This window comes from Copadichromis virginalis, linkage group LG18, assembly GCF_057382275.1.
Source record: "Copadichromis virginalis isolate Kocher_CV1m ecotype Utaka linkage group LG18, C_Virginalis_male_GT1.1, whole genome shotgun sequence".
Lineage (NCBI taxonomy): Eukaryota > Metazoa > Chordata > Actinopteri > Cichliformes > Cichlidae > Copadichromis > Copadichromis virginalis.
Window position 1 is genome coordinate 30,526,693 of NC_140635.1, and position 18,507 is coordinate 30,545,199.

At 43.4% G+C, this 18,507-nt stretch overlaps 1 protein-coding gene across 2 annotated transcripts; it reads right to left on the reverse strand.

Moving 5' to 3' along the window:
* Window positions 1-2,150: 2,150 nt before the first annotated feature.
* Window positions 2,151-18,173, reverse strand: LOC146688292 (leucine-rich repeat-containing protein 24-like). 2 transcript variants are annotated; one of them, XM_085438816.1, is made up of 5 exons: window positions 18,117-18,173; window positions 8,413-8,607; window positions 6,511-6,789; window positions 5,337-5,505; window positions 2,151-4,236 (listed from the first exon to the last, which is right to left on the reverse strand). In XM_085438816.1, the coding sequence occupies exons 2-5, from the start codon at window positions 8,572-8,574 to the stop codon at window positions 2,990-2,992; spliced, it is 1,857 nt and encodes a 618-aa protein (XP_085294942.1). In that variant the 5' UTR covers window positions 8,575-8,607; window positions 18,117-18,173; the 3' UTR covers window positions 2,151-2,989. The 2 variants fall into 2 exon arrangements, with proteins under 2 accessions (XP_085294942.1, XP_085294941.1); XM_085438815.1 differs by lacking the exon at window positions 18,117-18,173 and having other exon boundaries at window positions 8,413-13,631.
* Window positions 18,174-18,507: the final 334 nt, after the last annotated feature.

An 18,507-nucleotide genomic window follows, 5' to 3' on the forward strand; every position in this document is an offset into this window, starting at 1 on the left:
AGTTTCAGCCAGATGGTTGTGTCTTTTTTCTGTCTGGGGAATGCTGTACTTTTATCCTTTGTGTTAGCTTAGCTCCCTGGCGGTAATGCTGCTGTTGGCAAATCTGTATGTACAGTGTCACCTGAAACTGAGTTTTCCATTAGTGATCATACCATCAAACGGAAATCTGGGTATAAAACGAATCCAGAGTTATTTGTAGTAATGAATAGGCAGGCTAGCTGTTTTTCTAGTCTCAGTCTTTATGCTAATGTGGGTTGGTTGGCCAATTGATTATTTGATCTCCCTTTTTTCCAAAACATTCTTGATATTCATTTGCAACGGCCGATACATTCATTGAGGTCCTTCTCCTTCTGTGTTTTGTGTCTCCCACTGGCATGTGTTTGTATATGTGTGCTTACCTCTTTCCAGAGTAGGTGCAGTCACTAGAGGACTTATGAAAAAGTACAAGTCTTAGCTGATGTCTTCAGCTGGACATGGCCCCGGCCTCAGTTGGGTGGTGGGGGTATGTGGCGAGGTGTGGCGAGGTGTGGTTCGTTGCGTGGCTGCGGGGGAAGCTGTTGTAGTCGTTGTTGTTGGTGGCGTATGGGCGGGTGGGAACTGAAAAGCTGCAGGTGCGAGTATTGTGGAAACCACAAGAGGAAATAAAGTGTATGTTGACAAGTGTGATAATGTGGTGGGGTCCCTCATTCATGCCACATTTATGTTTTAATGCTCTTAGTACTGCTGTTTATTTCTAACATGACAGTTCCACGTTAGAGCTCTGCAACATTAAACTGATACATTTAAACATTAAAGGTTGCTGTCAGCCTAATAAAGGATTTTTTATTCTGGCGATTAAACAGGCATTGTTGGTGATAGGCTACAAATGTAACTAATCAGTTTTCTAATCTGTGTTCCAGTGTCTGTAAGTCCAACAGTGTAACTCATCAGCATTTGGACTAAGTGTACTTGTATACATGCACACTGCAGTGATAATGTGCTGCACAGTTTACTGTAAGTAGGCTTCATTCAGTAACGTTAGCTTTACTGATCGCTTATATAAAAGTTATTTCTTCAGGAGAGAATCTATATCAGACTTAGAGGAAAGCAAATAAAAGAATCATGATTTTAAACTGAAGCTCTTCAGCCAGACAGTAAGACCCACTTCACCAAACCTCTCTGGTGCCTTATTGCTTAATTTTGATGAACCTCAATAGTGGCGGCTACAGTAGATATATATACAAAAATGTCTACTCCTTAGTCTGCCAAGCTCTAGGTTCCAAAATGCATAATGATGCAAATAATCATAAATATGGCACTGCATTTCCATGTTTTGTGCACTAAAAGTTAGTTAGTATGTTGATACCTGAAGCCTGTGCCACCTTCTCTATTTTCAACCCCAAACAGAGCTGCTTGTTTGTTTTTTGTTTCAAAAATGGCTCTTGTCTAGAAAGTTCATGAAACCAAACAATTTTGAAGCAGTTTTGCTTGTTTTATCATATAGCTATATAGAAACCACCTTCAGCAAACACATACTGCAACAAAAATGTACTACATGCACAGGATGGTTCACTTGTGCATATACCAGTTCTGGACTATTTAAGAGAGCATTCTCAGACTATACAATACTTTTGTTTATTTGGCTCCGTGGCATCGTGCTGATACTTTCAGTGTTAGTGGCAGACAGAAGCAGGCTTTACATTTTTAAAACATGTCCTTTGGCTGTAATCCTTATTAAGCTGCATAGCATAACCATGACATTTAATACTCAGTAATAAACAGCTTTAAAATACCTACAGAGAGGCCAGTTTAAAAAGAATATTGACATGTTTTTGAACAAGAATCAATACAGCTCTGGGTCTTGGTGTAAAGCAGCAGAGATTATTTGGGTTTTCAACACATTTTCAGTTGCAACCATCTATCTTAGTCCACAAGTAGCTGTGAAAGGACACTTGATATCTGCAGTGTTTAGCGGAAAAGGGAAAGAATAAATGGTTTATGAACCATTGACCTCTCACAGACTGGCCTCTACACTGTGACTCAGATCTACAGTCTCTCTATAAAGCCCTTTTCACATCTCATAGAATGAAGGGAAGACCACAGGGAAAAACTACACACTTCAAATATGGTCTATAGAGTCAGAAAAAGAGGGGAAAGGGAAAAACTTTCTCTTTTAAAATACATTTTATTATGTAGAAACCAAAGACAAAATGTACATTATTAACATCATAATGGTAATCACAGACTGACGTTAATGAAGCTTGAGTTCTTTCAGAGAGTCGACTTCACACATTAGAAATGCTAATATCTTGTTCTAGTGTTTCAGTCAGCAGGTATAAAACAACACAACATGTTAACATCAAGAAAAACAATGCTATGATACAAACATAAAAAAGACTAGATTTCTGCATTCAGAATGAACCTCTATAAACAAATCCACCTACCCACACCCACTCGCACATATGGGTAATGTTAATGTAGTTTCAGTAAGAGGATTGCTTTAGGCCTAATTCTAATGGGATGTGTAGCAGGATTCACAAAACAACTGTACTTCACTCTGAGAATTAACTTTGTAATATACTACACAAAACATAGACGAAACACGAAAAGTAAAGCGTAACGAACGAAATTAGAATAAAGCAGACACTGTGTGCTGCATCGTTTCAGCCTCTTTTTAGTGTAACTAAACTTTTCTGACGAGGTTACCCACCTAGAGTTATCCTTAAAGGGTTGATTTTGAGACAGAAAGCTGTGGTTCATGTGTTATTTCCCCTTCAATCGTCAGTCTTCTTAACCCATCACGAGTGTCATACAGTCAATCAAGAAGCTCTCTCAGAGGCCACTTGTGAACCAGGCTCCCCCAGAAATTACTGACTGACAATCTCCCCTCTTTAAAAGGCCAGATAATAATCTGATGCTTCAAATCACTGCACCAAGGTGATTTCCATTATTGTCTTTAATTAAAAGTCCATCAACATATTGTTTCATGCCAGAGCATAATAATGACTCCTTAACAATGGATCTCATAGGCAACCTGTGATCCGAACAGGAGACTCTGACTGAGGAAGAGCTCTTCTGGGTCTGTTGTTAGGGGCCCCTCTCCCCCATCCGCTGGGTTTCTGCGTAGTCCCAATCCCCCCGATCGTGTCAGAGTCTGAACCATTTCGTGATCGAGGAGAGCCTCCTTCATGCCCTTCTGTTGGACAAACCCGCTCATCATGGGACATGCAGACGAAGTGGAACCCAGGACCGGCTTGGCTCGGTTGAGTACGTACATCTCGTGGCCATGGTCATCGCGGTACTCCTCCAGCTGCGCAAAGGTGGTGGGTCCATCAGAGTAGTCGTTCACATAGAGGATGCTCTCTTCCTTGCTCGTGCAATAGGAGCCAGTGTCATCTTTCTGATACTGCTGGTGACGAGTGTAGATCATAATCAAGAGGAGAACAGCAGTGAGTGCCAGCAAGGAGATGCCAACAGCAATAGCAGTCTGTGTGGCAGGGCCCAGGGCATTAAAGTCCATGCTGTCTTGCTCATACAGAGGCTCCTGGCTAACATCCACAACCTCAGGCTGGTAAAAGGAGTTGGACGAAGATGAAACATAGGAGTGAGTGTTCAAACGAGGCCAAAACTGAGATGAATAGGAGGAAGAAGACATGTTGACTGCTAGGTGGAAAGTAACCCTAGCCACACCACCAGGGTTCCAGGCCTCGCATTCGTAGCGCCCAGCATGTGCTACGGTGACATTGCTGAGAAACAGCATGCCGCTGCCCATGTCTGGATCAAAGCTGTCCCTCTCACCACCTTCCTCAGTTCCACGTACAGGCCCGTGGATTGCTCCAACACCTCCCACCTTGATCCCCCCACTGCTTGGTAAGGCTGTCACCGCTCCACCGGCCCCAGGCCTAAACAGCTCCCCATTGGGTCCCAGCTCTTGAACCAGGCCTCGAGGTGACAACTGTGGTTTACCATGGGAGGCTTTTTTCCAAGTCACTTGAGGCTGAGGGTATCCCGAGGCCTGGCAGGAGACTCGAAGACTCTCTCCTAGGCGAACGGTCAGGTGGCTTGGCTCGAGCTGCACTACTGGAGGGATGCAGACCAGACTGTTTGGAGGTACCTCCACCAGGCTGAGGTGGGAGAGGCGAGGAGGTTCAGAGCACATTAGCCGACGCTGCTCTGCAGAACTCAAGAGACGCTGTCCGTCTTCGCTTATCCAGGTTTTCAGCCAGCCAAGAGCGCAATCACAGCGCCATGGGTTCTCTATAGGGGAATGAAAGAAAGCAGTTAAGGAAACAGACATAAACGGAACGCAGTTTTCAAGGTCAAAATTAACCTAGCATAAATCTGATAGCATGGTGGAAAGTAACCCTGGCCACCTGCATGATCTACTGAAGTGGATTTGTTAAATATATTTTTTTGTTCATGTAATATCAACTTTCTAATTCAATTCAGTTAATCTATCCATCAATTCTCTTCCACTTATCCAATCAGGGTCAAGGGGGGCTGGAACCTATCCCAGCTGCTGTAGAGTGAGAGGCGGGGTACACCCTGGACGGGTTGCCAGCCTGTCGCAGGGCTACCACAGAGAGACAGATAACCATTTGCACTCACATTTACACCTGTGGGCAATTTAGATTTACCAAGATTTCAAACCCAGGACATAAGAAACTTCCAGCAGAACCAGGCTCTGCCGTGACCAGTTGAGGATAATGGGAGTGAGACAGGACAAAAAACATATTGTGGTGCTGTGGAGTTCTTTTGAGCCCACCGCAAGACCATGGGCCTTAGTAATCAAGACTAAATCATTGTTCATGTTTATAGTCACAGAGACATCATAGAGCTGTTTAAATAATAACAAAAACAGACTGTGTACATTTTTTACACTCTTTGGGACATATAGACAGTGACAAAAATGTCAAACTTGGAGAGAAGTTCACTCTTTGAATCCATTAATGCCTCTGTCATTAAATGTAATGAGTGTGAAGTTGGGATTGTTGCTTTCTTGGAAGTTACAGTAAGGGTCAGTCCAACTTTAGAAAAGTGTGGGAGGAGGGATTACCAGATTTTATCTGAGTAAACAGGCTCCTCCACATGAGGTCCCATTAATTAGCTGTTTTGTTAATTTAGTTGGCTTTTTCCTCTGGTTTTAATTCTCGGAAGTCTGCCTGCTGTGACCCGCTGTTATAATTTCATTGGTAGAGTGTGAATTTCAGTGGTTGGAAATACATTATTGCAGGGGTGTGAGTTATTCGGAAGTGTGGAAAGAGAGAAGTTTTTCAAGGCACCTTGAATTAAAATCAGTGTTGGATGATTCTATCATATTATAGTAACACTTAATATAATCTAGGAATTCTACCCACCTGTAACACGGAGCACCTGCAGACTGACAAGCGGTTTGAGTGATGAAGCTCCCAGGGTGCGGAGGTGATTCCTGCTGAGGTCCAGCAAGGCCAGAGACGACAATCCAGACAAGGCTTGCTCAGCTAGCAGCTCAATGCTGTTTTCTTGCAAGTGGAGTTCCTGCAGACGCTGCAGACAGCAAAAATGGCACAAAGCAGGGGAAGCAGAGGTAAGTATAAAATGTGCAAGTTCATAAGGGATAGAATTATCCAGTATAGTGACAGGAGGGTGTCTCAGCTCCACCTGAGTCAGTCTGTACTGTATTACCACATGCTAGGGATTAAGGAGACATCAGTCACGAATAAGACTTAGGCTACGTTCCCACTGCAGCTCTTAATGTTCAATTCTGATTTTTTGATCAAATCCAATTTTTTTGTCTGCTTGTTCACACTACAAATAAAATGCGACAGCAAATGCGCTCTAGTGTTAACCCTCAAAGCGGCCCGCATGTGCAAAAGAAGACGTCACACACAACTCGCTCTGTTTAGACCCAGACCAAACAGTATTGTTTGACTGATGGCCCTTAATATAAAGACTTGTTTCAGACTTTACGTTTCCCAATTTTGCTTTAAGTTATAAAGTTATTTTGTTATTTACATATGGCCCAATAATTATCCTTATTGCTGTTTTTTGAGGAGCGGTGCTTCAAAGGATAGTTGCAGATTTCTGTCAGAATCTGCAGATTATACAGTACAAATAAAATGTTCACGTTTCTCCAACGTTGTCTTCCCAACAGTTTCACTGGATGGCCAGGAAGCGTTCGCGATGTCTTCTTGAGCGCTTCTCCGGCGCTGATAATTGGCGTCTGGATTTAATGCAACATGACCATTCAAACAGCAGTCGCTTTCTAAAACATCAGATATGTATCGGATTCAGTACCACATACGAAAGTGACCCAGGTCGGATTTGAAAATATCGGATTTGTGCCGTTCACACTGTCATACCATGATTGGATATGGGTCACATAGGGTCAAAAAAGTCAGATTTGATGCGCTTTCGCCTGCAGTGTGAACGTAGCGTTAAATTTGAAGACATCATTCTGTAAAAACATTCTATATTTGTTTCCTAGAACACCTATTTCAAAGTTTGCATTAATTATTTCCAACTAATACATTCGGGCTGACACAACCTAACCTGTAGTCCTCTGAAGGTGTGGTCCTGGACTCGAGTGATCTGGTTGCCGGCGAGATACAGGATCCTTAGGTGCTCCAGACCCCGAAACATATCAGAGGTAACCAGGTGGATGAGGTTACCATTAAGGGCCAGCTCCAGCAGCTGCCCCTGCCCGAGAAAAGCCCCGGGCTCCAGGGCTGAGATGCTGTTGTTCTGCAGGTATAGATAATGGAGGCTGCCAAGGCGAGTCAGGTCCTGAAGACGGATCTGCACTATCGCGTTGTCCTGGAGGAAAATGGTCTTTATGGACGACAGGGTAAATGAAATTAGCATAGTGATCACACATTGATTACATTAGGGAAACAGAAGATAGGATGTGAGGTTTCATCTGAGGTTTGTTTTGTACAAGAAAATGAGTGTGGCTTATAGCTGTGCTGCACTCAGCGGGTAGAAATTAACCACACAATGGATTAAACCAGAAACAGATCCACCTTGAAACACTGTCTCACTGGGCTGTGCATGTTAAATGTAGTCATGTGTGGTGTTCCATATACCGCAGAATGAACTAGTTCACAGTTATGATAATCTTACTAATTCTAATGATGTCTGTATGCTCTAAACCTATCATCGGTAATCATTGTTCATCTGATCTTTCTCAAATCTGGCATATGTGTTGCTGAGAATCCAAATAACATCCAAAGTATGTAAGCTTCAGATAGGTTTGGCTGAGTGGTTCTCATATCAGCTCACTTGTCTGCGATCCTACTCTCCCAATAGGATCCATCACTAATTTCAAGTCATAATGAATACAACATGATTTTAATTGAGTAAAATGTGTTGACTTAACAAACCGGAACTTTGACCCTGAGAGATCTGCACTCCACTGTGAGGCTGGAACAGCGACAGCCGGAGGGACAGCCCAGAGACGGCTGAGGGTATGCTTTACTATGTTACTGAAAAGTTTCGAGCCTCTGTTTCTGAACCAGATCTGCCCCTTTGCCCTACACGTTCAGTTTCAAAACACCGGGTGAAGACATAGACATTCAAAATCAGGCTTCATATTGAGCCTCCACAATGAGTGATGTCACAGTGGCTAGGTCCATCTTTTATTTACATCTTTTAGCTGCAGCCAACAATCTGCCTGTTCTGCAGAGCCCCACTTTGAGCCGGCACAGTGACACCCACGCACATTCTGCGAGTGCAACCTTCTTGTTGTCAGTATATGATTACCTGCATGTGATGTGTTTAGGGGCCATCTGTAAATTGAGAAGGACATGGGTTATATTCTGCCTGAATGAGCACTGTGGTAGTAATGGTAGTTGGTTGCGTTTCACGTGTCTTAGTCAGAAATCACAGGTCTTTTAAGTCAGCATATCCCCAAAAAAGAACATTAGACTGAGTTTTTTTATGAGACGTGCTTTCTGCGTTGGATCTGGCATGCACAATTTTGCAGCTTGATTGGTAATATGCATTCATCTGTGACGCTTCCTTGGAAGAAAACACGGGGGCCACGAGGTAAAGTGTGATGGACGAGATAGACCTGCTGATTGAGGTTAATGGAACAATTTATGCAGGGCATGCTTTACATTAATATTCATGAGCTGCAGTGATGTTGGGGGGGGGGGTTGAACCCAAGAGGAAAAAAAACCACGGCATAATGTTAAACATCTTCGCAACAGATGATCAGAGCTGTGCAAGAGTCGCGCTCTGAGCAAGAATGAATAATTACACAGCCAACAGCGCAGCCCTTCCCTCAGGCTTACATCAAAGAGGGTCACGGTGAATTGATTAACCACAATCATTTCAGGGTAATAAGAATGGATCAGAGAGGAAGTCAACTGAAAACCTCTGGTGTGCATGTGTGTGTGTTTGGATGGGGCGGGGGCACGGGCAACTAGTGCTCTAACATACAGTTCAACTGACCTCGGTGACAGACGGGATGCCCTGTGGGATTTCTTTGACCCCGAGAGATCCGCATTCCACTGTGAGGCTGTAGCAGCGACAGCCGGAGGGACAGCCCAGGGACGGCTGCGGGATGAGGACTAGGATGATCAGGATTAGTCTGGAGAACCACAAGAGGTCCATGACGGCTTTACAGTAGGTCTTCAGAGGCAGAACCTGAAAAGATGGGAAAAAAGGGGAAAACATTTCTCTCTTCTTGGTTAATGCACTTTATTCTCAAAGCGGAGACTGACAGCAGCTCCAGATGTGCTGTTAAAGCATATAACTGTGAAATGGCAAGGGAGGATTGACAAGAAAGCAAGCAAAAACAAGCGTATCTCTTCATCCCCAGCTATTATCCATTCAACTGTGTCTATTCTGCGGGACTGCAGCAGCTTCTATTATAGGCTTCAATTAATTAAAGATGTGATAAAAGATGTTCAGGTTGCCTCAAGGACCTCTCTCTTGTCTGCTTAATGCATGCACAAACACACTCTCCCTCATTTTCGGTCTCTTTCTTTGTCTTACAATCACGCACACACACAAATGTGTAGCAAAGAGTCACGGTCTCTGTTTTGAACTCTGTAATCTCAGAAAGCACATTTACCTCCTCAAAGCAACTCTCCAGTGGTAACCAGCTCTAATCATCTGATCAAAACCATCAGCATCGGCTGCTCGCTGCACCTTACAGCAACGTCTTGCTTTGATATAAACCCATCGCAGAGCAACTCATCCATGCACTTCTTTTTTTCCGCCCGTTTTTTTTTTCTTTTTTTTTTTTGCATCTATACGGTCCAGAAGGGATTTATTGTTCTGCTTGGTTGCTCACATCAAAACTCAATGCTGGCCGGCAGTGTTCAAAATAGTTAATCTGCAGCAGGTCACACGAGGATACCGGAGGGCTGGAGATGTAATATGCACTGAAATGTCACACTGAGCCTGTCATTCTGTCCCCGTGACAGCAGGTTGATTTACCGTGCTTTACTGTGCCACCTGCCTCGTCCTGGAGCAGCTTCTTCCAGCAGAGAAGACGATGTCTCATTGATCCAATCTAAAATCTCACATTGTTAGAAAACATTCGCTCGTACCCCGGCCCCCGTTAAGCTTGTCTAACTTGTGAAAAATCCTAGTTTACTTAAAGAGTCTCCCGGACAGATAACTGATAGTATTTGCATCTTGCTCGGAACGATCTGAAGATCGTTTAGTCTATTAATCATCAGAATGCACACAGCTCTCATTAAAGCTAAATGATGAAAGGGTCCTGTGCCTGAAATAAACTGTGACTGATAAATATTTCATTTGCCGGGTGTTTGAACTCTTCTGTCGGACCGATATCAAGCCTGTCCACGCCATAGGCAGCGTTATAATCCAGACGAAATGCCTAAGCGCAAAAGTACTGGGATTGCTGTTTCAGTGGCTGAGAAGTAATTCTCAGTGCGGTCACGCTGCAGTATTAAGCAAATACGAAATAAAACTGGATTATTTTTTTTTAACATTGTGTGTTTCATTTAGAGCACATTTGCAAGGGTAGCCAGCTTGATTAATACAATGTGACCTACATAAGCTTTTCAATCGTCTCCTCTCACCAAAAAAACACTTATTAACAAAAGCATGCCATTTCCTCTCTGGAGCTCGCCAAACAAGCATGCAGAGAAATTAGGTATTTCTATTGTTGGGAAGAGAAAGCACAAAAATTGAATTCTGAATTAGGCCTTGGTCTGTCATTGAGCCTTTGTTACTTCTCACAGTGAGATGACTTCTAAATAGCTTTGACTTAACTTGAAAAGTGTCAGAAGGGGAACCGGAGAGGAAGACGCCTGCCCTCGGCTAAGAATACACTCAGAACAGGGTGCACAGTCAGATATTTGTTGTTAGAACATGAGCCCAACATCAATGCAAACGACGCACTGCCAGAATACAGCTCGTGCATTTCTCTCCTTGCTTCCAGGGCTGCTCAGTTTTTTAAAAACCGCACGCATACAGAGTCTGGATGGCCCACACACAAAGGGTACCCATGGAGTCATCAGGTTCTGCAAACTGAAAGGACTCAGTGACAAAAATAACACAACGGGCGGGGGCAGGCTTCTTTAAATAATGCTGCTGACACTTGTTTTGCAGTACAATGTATACTCCACTTTTTCTAGATTCAGCAGAGACTTGACTCTTATCTTTTGTTTTGCTGATGTGGGATTTTGGTGGTAAGAGGTCAATTTGTTCATTTCTGTCTCGGTAATCCCTCGCGGAACACGCGGTAATCTGCACAATCAGATGCTTGTTAGCTAAGCCTCTGTCTGTGCTGTCCACGTTTTTGTGGAGGGAGGCGCTTTGTTCGGCATAAAAAAAAAACGAGGTCAGCAATATATCTTTATTGACCACGTGGGAAAGTGTACATAAGATGATTAAGGCTTGTTGGTTTGTAGAGCGAGCCAAGAGTCAGGGAGAGAGCGCCCGCAGAGACCTGCCAGGGCAGATGTCAGTCAACAAATGCCAAAGGAAATCTAATAAACCTGGCATCACACAAAGCCCTGCTCAGCATTCACCAGCAGCTCCTAACGTCCGCCCACGCACATCTCTGCAAACATTATTTTGCACTGGACTTGTTTATTTGGGCATTTCTGAATTACAAATGTCTCTTTTGCTCTTGACACAATGATCTGTTTCTGCAAACAAAATCATCACCCACTGGTGAACAGTTACATTCTGGCTGACCAAACACTCACAGCGCCGACAGCTCGCTCTTGTTTTTGCCAAGAAGGGTAGGTGTTGATATGTCAGAGGTACAGCAGACTAGCCAGAGTGCTGGAGGCGGGAATCAAAGTTCACATTCCCGCGTTGCCATCGGTGCAGGTCGGCCTCATCCGTTGTTATGGTAACTCTCGCAATCAGGGAAGTTTCTGCTTGCAGGGCCTGAAGGCCAGCCACAGTTCCTGTGAGCTGCTGTTAGGCAAACAACTCTGCAGAAATAGAAGCTGTCATTTCCAGGGGAAAATTGCTCACAGGCACTTGAGCTATGTGATGACCCAGAGCTAAATTGTAAATTCTCTCTCTCACTCTCTTTTTTTGGTTCTGAATCTCTTTCTCTTTTTCCAGCTTCAACTTTTCCCTCCCTCTTTCTCTCCTTGTTCCCTTCACAGTTTCCTTGAAAAGCCGCCATCATTTTCCCTTTCCATAGTCTCTGACCTCTCTCTTTTCTCATCGCCTGTCCTTCAGCTCTGACTGACAGGTGCTAAATCATTTGTCTCCGAGCATCCTTTTGTCCACAAATAAACCGAGGGCCAAGGCTCCGGCAGTGCACTGTGGCACTAACCCAAGAGTAACACACTGACTTTGAGAGAGAGTCTTGTTGGTGCGCACCAAAATGCACAAACACACACAGGAGCGCTCATGAACATGCAAAGCACGCCTACAATACAACACTCATATACAAGCACCAGCCACCAACGTTCAGGGACACACACTCTTGACTGGCAGACGCACACACATATAGAGGAAGACGCTCATATGCTTATGCGCTCGCACATCTTGTCTACAACCAGCAGCAGCTATCATCATTCACAGACACAGACAAGTCAAACACTCACATATTTTTGTGTCAGCGGTAAAGGAAGCTCTGCTCAGTTAATAAGTCTGCATTGATTTCTTTATTTTTCCACTATTACTCCGTCCAGTTGGGCTCTGCAACCATTGATTTTCACCGTGAAAGCAGTGGGGAGGGGAGCTGGCATTTGTGAATGTCTGTGTTGAGGAGAAACAGAGTAAATGACTGCATGTTGCTTATTGCTGGGTTACTTGTGTGTGTGTGTGCCTGTCTGTGTGTGTCTAGCTCACTGTCAGGTTGCCTCGAGCCAAATCACCCTCTGAGCAGCAGCAGCACTCCGCCACCACTCCCAGAGGAGCATTTACTCTAAAACCTTCACTCCCTCTCCGCGTACTAAGACAAACTCGATAAATCTTTGCTATTTAAGAGTTCACATGATAAACTGCTGTGACACGTCTGTCTGTGACGTGGAGGCTGTTGTTGCTAATGTAAGCTGGCAAGCAGATAGACTCTGAAGGTATTGACATATTCTGCACGGAGCCTCGAATAAACCCACAAACTCTGATTTTGTTTTGAGGTTCATGCGACGCTTTATACAGGCTGCTGCTCTGGCTGAAACTGCAACCATGAGCGGAGCAATTTAGAAATATCAGCGTACGGTGTCTCTCGCAGGCTCAACAAGTCTGTGTGCTGGAATCCTTGCAAGTCAGTTTGATTTGCGACTGATAATTGAGAACTAAAAGCACAGCGGCGACTGCAGCGCTGCATAATCAATATTCCATTCCATTTTCCACATAAGATTTATTTTTATGCCTTCGTGGTCCGGGAAGGGTGGCTGAAACATCACGTCATAATTGCTCACAGCTCAGGAGAAGGTTTTCGACCCGTTTTAGCCTTGCGACTTGTTTTCTGTTGCTCCATGCCTTCTTTTTCGTTTTTTTCTCCCCCAAATCTGGTTAGTATGATGAAATACAAGCAACACTGCAAAAGCAGTGTGTCAGAAAATGTCTGACATAAAAATAAGGCTGCTGCTATATCACATGTATATCTTATTATATATGAATAGAACAAACTAATGTGGCCAAAAATGTAACAAGTTTAAATTCATAGTTTTTTAAAATGCATTTTAAACCTTTTTTCTAGGGTGTGCTTTTGCTTCTGTTTTGCTATTTTAGACAATTAAATTGTACTCAGACAACAGGTGTAGAGTGCGACCCTAACTGACAAAGTACACACAGCTAACAATTCAAAGGAAACCAGACAAAGTAATAAATCAGTCATTGTATTTGTACCACCATGAAGGTGCTGTACACAGTCCACTATATACTGTATACTGACCATGGATGGATTTAATGCAAAGCAAAAGCATTTCATTTTCACTAACCAAGAACCTTTTATAAAAGAATACAGAGCATGAAACTGCTGCCCACTTACTAACAGACTACATGATTATAATAAGAGGCAAACACACATACATCAGTCTGGGAACCTCACTAACTAGCCTCTGGGAGGAGGAGCCAAATTTCCAGATCTTCTGCTTTAGCCACGATATCAGTATATCCAGGTCTATGCTTGCTATTTGATGGATTGGTGATGGATTACCTGCTCAAACATGATTGGTTAAGTCAGATTCAGACCACAAATACAATGCAGACAGTTTCAGTTAGCAAAACTTTGGCCCATTGTCTTCCGTTTCTTCCGATTCAAAATCAAATCAAATCAAATCAAATCACTTTTATTGTCACATCACATGTGCAGGTACATTGGTACAGCACATGTGAGTGAAATTCTTGTGTGCGAGCTTCACAAGCAACAGAGTTGTGCAAAATACAAAAATGTAAACAAGCAAAATACAAATGTGGAGACACTTGCTTGTAGACGCTGCACAAACAGTGAACACCATGTTTAAATCTCTTACAAATTTTCTAACAAGCTCCAAAGTTACAGCACTTTGTAATAACCAACATTAGTATATGTGTGTGTAAGCAGATGGACGTTGTCTGGACGGCCTTAATACTTGTTTTTAAAAAAACAGGTGGGCTGTCAGTGACATAAATCACCACACTGTTAACCTGAACGCCATGTTTCGTGTTCTTTTTTCACTAACAGCTGAGCTTTGTTTTCACTTTGAGTTGACTAGCTTTTAGGTTAGGAGTCGGCACCTGCTTTGGTTTAAGCTACAATGATTAGACAAGTGCAGCAACTGTATCACAGCCGCCTTTATCATTTATGGCACAGATTCAACATTCCCCAGAGATTTTGGTCCACATTGATGTAATAGCATCACACAGTTGCTGCAGATTTGTCAGCTGCATATCCATTATGCAAATCCCCTCTTCCACCACATCTGGGGATTGTAGAGACCATCTGACCTCATTGTCATGTTCAAGAAACCATTCGGTATAAGATGATCTGAGCTTTATGACACGATGTGTTATCCTGCTGGAAGCAGCCATCAGGAGATGGGTACACTGTGGTCAATACTCGGGTAGGTTACGGTGTTTAAATAATGTTCAAAGTGTGCCAAGAAAATATGCTCAACAGCATTACAGCAGCAGCAGCAGCCTGAATCATTAACATAAGGGAGGATCGATCCATGCTTTCACTTTGTTTATGCCCAGTTCTGACCCTACCATCTGGATGAGAAACAGACTCATCAGATCTAGCAACATTTTTCCAATCTTCTGTTGTTTACTTTCAGTGGCCCCATGCGAATAGTAGCCTCAGTTTCCTGTTGTCAGCTCACAGGAGTGGCACCTGGAGTGATCCTCTACTGCTCTAGCCCATCTGCTTCAAGTTGTGGCTTCAGAGATGCTCTTCTGCCACCTTAGTTGTTACAGGTGGTTATTTGAGTTGCTGTTGCCTTCCTGTCTGCTCCAAGCAGTCTGGCCATTCTCCTCTGACCTCCGGTTTCAACAAGACATTTTGGTTCAGCGAATTGCCACTCGCTGGATATTTTCTCTTTGTTCGACCGTTCTGTGTAAACCCTAGAGATGGTTGTGCAGGAAAATCTCAGCAGTTTCTAAAGTACTCAGACCAGCCCCCGTGGCTTTCACAACACCACTATAATGGTCACTTAAATCACCCCTCTTCCCCACTCTAATGCTCGGCTTGAACTTCAGCAGATCATCTTGATCATATCTGCATTCCTAAATGTGCTGAGCGGCCAAAACTGAGTGGGTACTTAGAGCGAGCTGTTTCTTGTATCCAGTCCTTATGATAAGCCAAACTAACTTTGGCTCTAACTTCATCTTTACAGCATGGTGTCAGTCTTCCTGCCTGAAGAAATTATAGTTAAGTGCAAATTTTGAGAGAACAATAAACATAAATGAGCCAATTGTGTGTTTGTGTATGCGTGCCTCAATTACTCACTTAGTAAACACTGCTGGCAGCAGGCTGTGTCACCTTTTCGAACACAACGTCACACATACGCATGTGCTCTCTCACAACTTTTTTCCATTTTCACAGACATTTTCCTCCAGCCTCTCTCTGTCGCACACTGTCCATTCTAATTGTCAAGCTTGGTGGATGCGATCAGTCCTAGCCGTTTCTCTCACAGTAGCCGCATCTGACAGGCTGCCTAATTTGCCCCAGATTAAAATAAGCAGTTTGACTGATTGATTTATTTTAATATTTATATACATTTTGGTCCGTTTTCATCAGTCGGGCTTCAAACCTCTTGTTTTTCTGCTGTGCCCAGTACGACACTGACAAACACCACTCACGTTTGAAGGTTTAAGGATGGATGAGATCAGACAAGTTTGAAGGCAAATGCTGGGAAGACAGATCATCCTGTATGGCAAAGCAGAACAATCCCTTCCATTCTTATATTTCCCTGGATTTGACAGAAGCATTAACTTGAATGGATTTTCTTTTTCTATGCGACTGTTTTCTTTTAAGCGGCTGCCCCCCCACCCCCTCCCCCATTGTTCTGGATGGACGAATCTGAATTGTAAATATTGTTTATAGCAGTCGAGTTGAAAGTGCAGGTATTACTCAAGCAGCAGTGAAACTGTGTGTGAAAGCGTATGTGTCCAGAAATGAAATGAAATGCTCCGATAATGATTGCTTATCATCCATCTATATTGCACTTCTGTAATACTTGGGTGTGCAGTGGTTGTCTGCGGTAGGAGCCACTGAATCCTCATAAATTATGTTTCTTTGTTGCCATGGAAGTGACAGCATCTGCTGACTCCAAGTAATGGATGTCAGGTGTGTGTCAAATTGCACTCTGACACCTAGCCTATACTGTGGTTATCTGTACAGTCTGGCATACAGGCAGGAATTAATGAAACTTTAACAGAATCTGCTTCTTTTTTTTTCTCATGAATTTCTTATTTCAGCTGATCTTTGCCATCTGCCCGTATCAAGTCAGGCCAGAATTGAGGGTACTATACAATTACAGCCATGAGACATTTCAGTCATCATTGTCTGGCAGACAGTAGCCAATGAAAAATTAAACATCTCTGCAGCCGTAAGAAGTCAACTTGTCTGTATGGATATGTCCACGGAAGACAGATTCCCCACCCTCAGAGTTAAACAAACGAGGTCCTATCTAGGGTGGGGGGGGGGGGGGGGGGTTGCTGTTTGGCTCCACACCGCTTCATGTGCAGAATAGCAATTAAGCAGAGGCAAGCACATTACAACTCTTGACATTAGGGAAGAGAGACGTCTAAAATTCCAAATAAGAAAGCAGGGTGGTCTTCCTGTAGGGTTACACTACTGCATGCTAATCATATATCACTCTTGGTCCCTCACTTTAAAATATCTCCAATAGCAGCAGCAGCTCGTCAGATAATCTGGATATGCTGCAGCTCTGTCTGCAGTGACATTAGTGTAAGTTGTCTGAAAGGTATTCTACAGTCTAAGAGAACTGTTTAAGCATCGTAGCGCTGACACATGAGGACACAAAGTACAAAGTTCCAAATCACTGCTGTGACCGGATTGCTAATTAATCACGCCTGGAGTTCTGTGTCAAGACAAACAGCAAGAACCTTTGACAGCTGGTCAAACAGTGATGACCCAGTTTATCCGGCAGACCCAGTGCAGTGAGATACAACCGCTCTGCAGCGGAACCCAGAATATGTGACGCTCATCATTCCTCAAGTTTTTTTCTTTTCTTTTCTCTTTGACAGGTGTTGATTCTGTTTCATGGAGGCTGCCTTTTGTGCTGCTGTTGAGCTGTATAGGTCATTATTTATTTATGTGCACTCACTGGCCCATTTGTTAGGTACACCTGCAAAGTATAATGCTGTGCAATGCAATAACCCTGTTATAGTAGTCATGTATACAAAGGTGAGTTTTGAGTGATGCGTGTGTCAGTACGGAATTGGACTTGCAGTATTTGTACTCGATATGTGTGTTATATGTGTTGTATACCGGGAGGTATTTACATTTTTTGTCCGTCTCATGTACAATCATTGTAACAAAAAAGACAAACAAACAAAAATCTGGCATCTTGCAAGGGGAAGTGAGCAGATGCACCAGATTGATTTGAACTACACAAGCATACACAGCAATAACAAGTGATTTAGCACACACACAGTTAGACAGACTTTCCATGTCAGGACTTTACACTAGGCTGCTGAATTTGAAGTCTGTAGGGCGTGTTACTACCCCCCCCCCCCCCCCCCCCCCACACACACACACACACACACACACACTCACAAAAATAATACAAAGACCAGGTTAGATACTGCTGTAGTATTAACACTATACAGAAACGAAAGGGTCTTATTTTTTTTTTCACTTCAATTAACATATTCTAGGAACGGTTATATGTCACCTATAAGTTTAAGTAACAGGTACTCACAGACAGGGGGAAAAACAACAACAACAAAATCCCCAAAAAGGAATAAAAATATTAAAAATGGTGTTCTCCCCAGCTTCAACTATGAGATGATAATAATAACATTTCCCAAAACAAGCCACCTCTTCTGTTTTACTCCCTTTCTGGTATCTGTGTGAGTGGGCTGCACAGTTTTCTGTTACTTCAACACAGAAAAGGAAAAAACAAACAAACAAACAAAATCAACCAATGTGGATTTAAATCAAACGTCAAACGGGGTCGCTAACAACCGGCAGTATGAGATACCTCAGTCTCACTATCCCAGGCGAGAAAGGAAAGGAAAGCGCATTTAAAACCTACCCTTTTCTTTGCGTGCACGGACTTGGTCTCGGCAGCAGCGGTCGGGCGACTTGAAAGAAAAACTATAATAAGAATTTTTAACAATAATAACAATAATTTAAAAACAAAAAGAGGAATTCCACTTGAAATCACAGCAGGGGAAAGCGTCGGAACATTGTTTCCCTCCCTCTGCCCTGCTCGCTCCTGGCTGGGCAGCGCTGAGGAGTCCACACAGGCTGAGCTGCTCCGCTGTAATTGGACGCTGCGAGCCGGAGGAAACTGCTCGCGTCTGCCAGGGCTGGACTTCAGTGCTGATGATGCTCCATTAAGACTTAAGACTCTTGTCTCCCTCCTGTCATATTATTATGCGGCTTTGATTCGTATTCCCCCTTTCCCCCTGACTTTATCGGTT

Coding starts and splice junctions, on each gene's coding strand:
- LOC146688292 (XM_085438815.1), bottom strand. CDS start 8,637: ATGTTTTCCCCTTTTTTCCCATCTTTTCAGGTTCTGCCTCTGAAGACC. Junction 6,790..8,412: donor GCATCCCGTCTGTCACCGAG/GTCAGTTGAACT, acceptor TCGTCCATAAAG/ACCATTTTCCTCCAGGACAA. Junction 4,237..5,336: donor GCAGGTGCTCCGTGTTACAG/GTGGGTAGAATT, acceptor ATTCCCCTATAG/AGAACCCATGGCGCTGTGAT.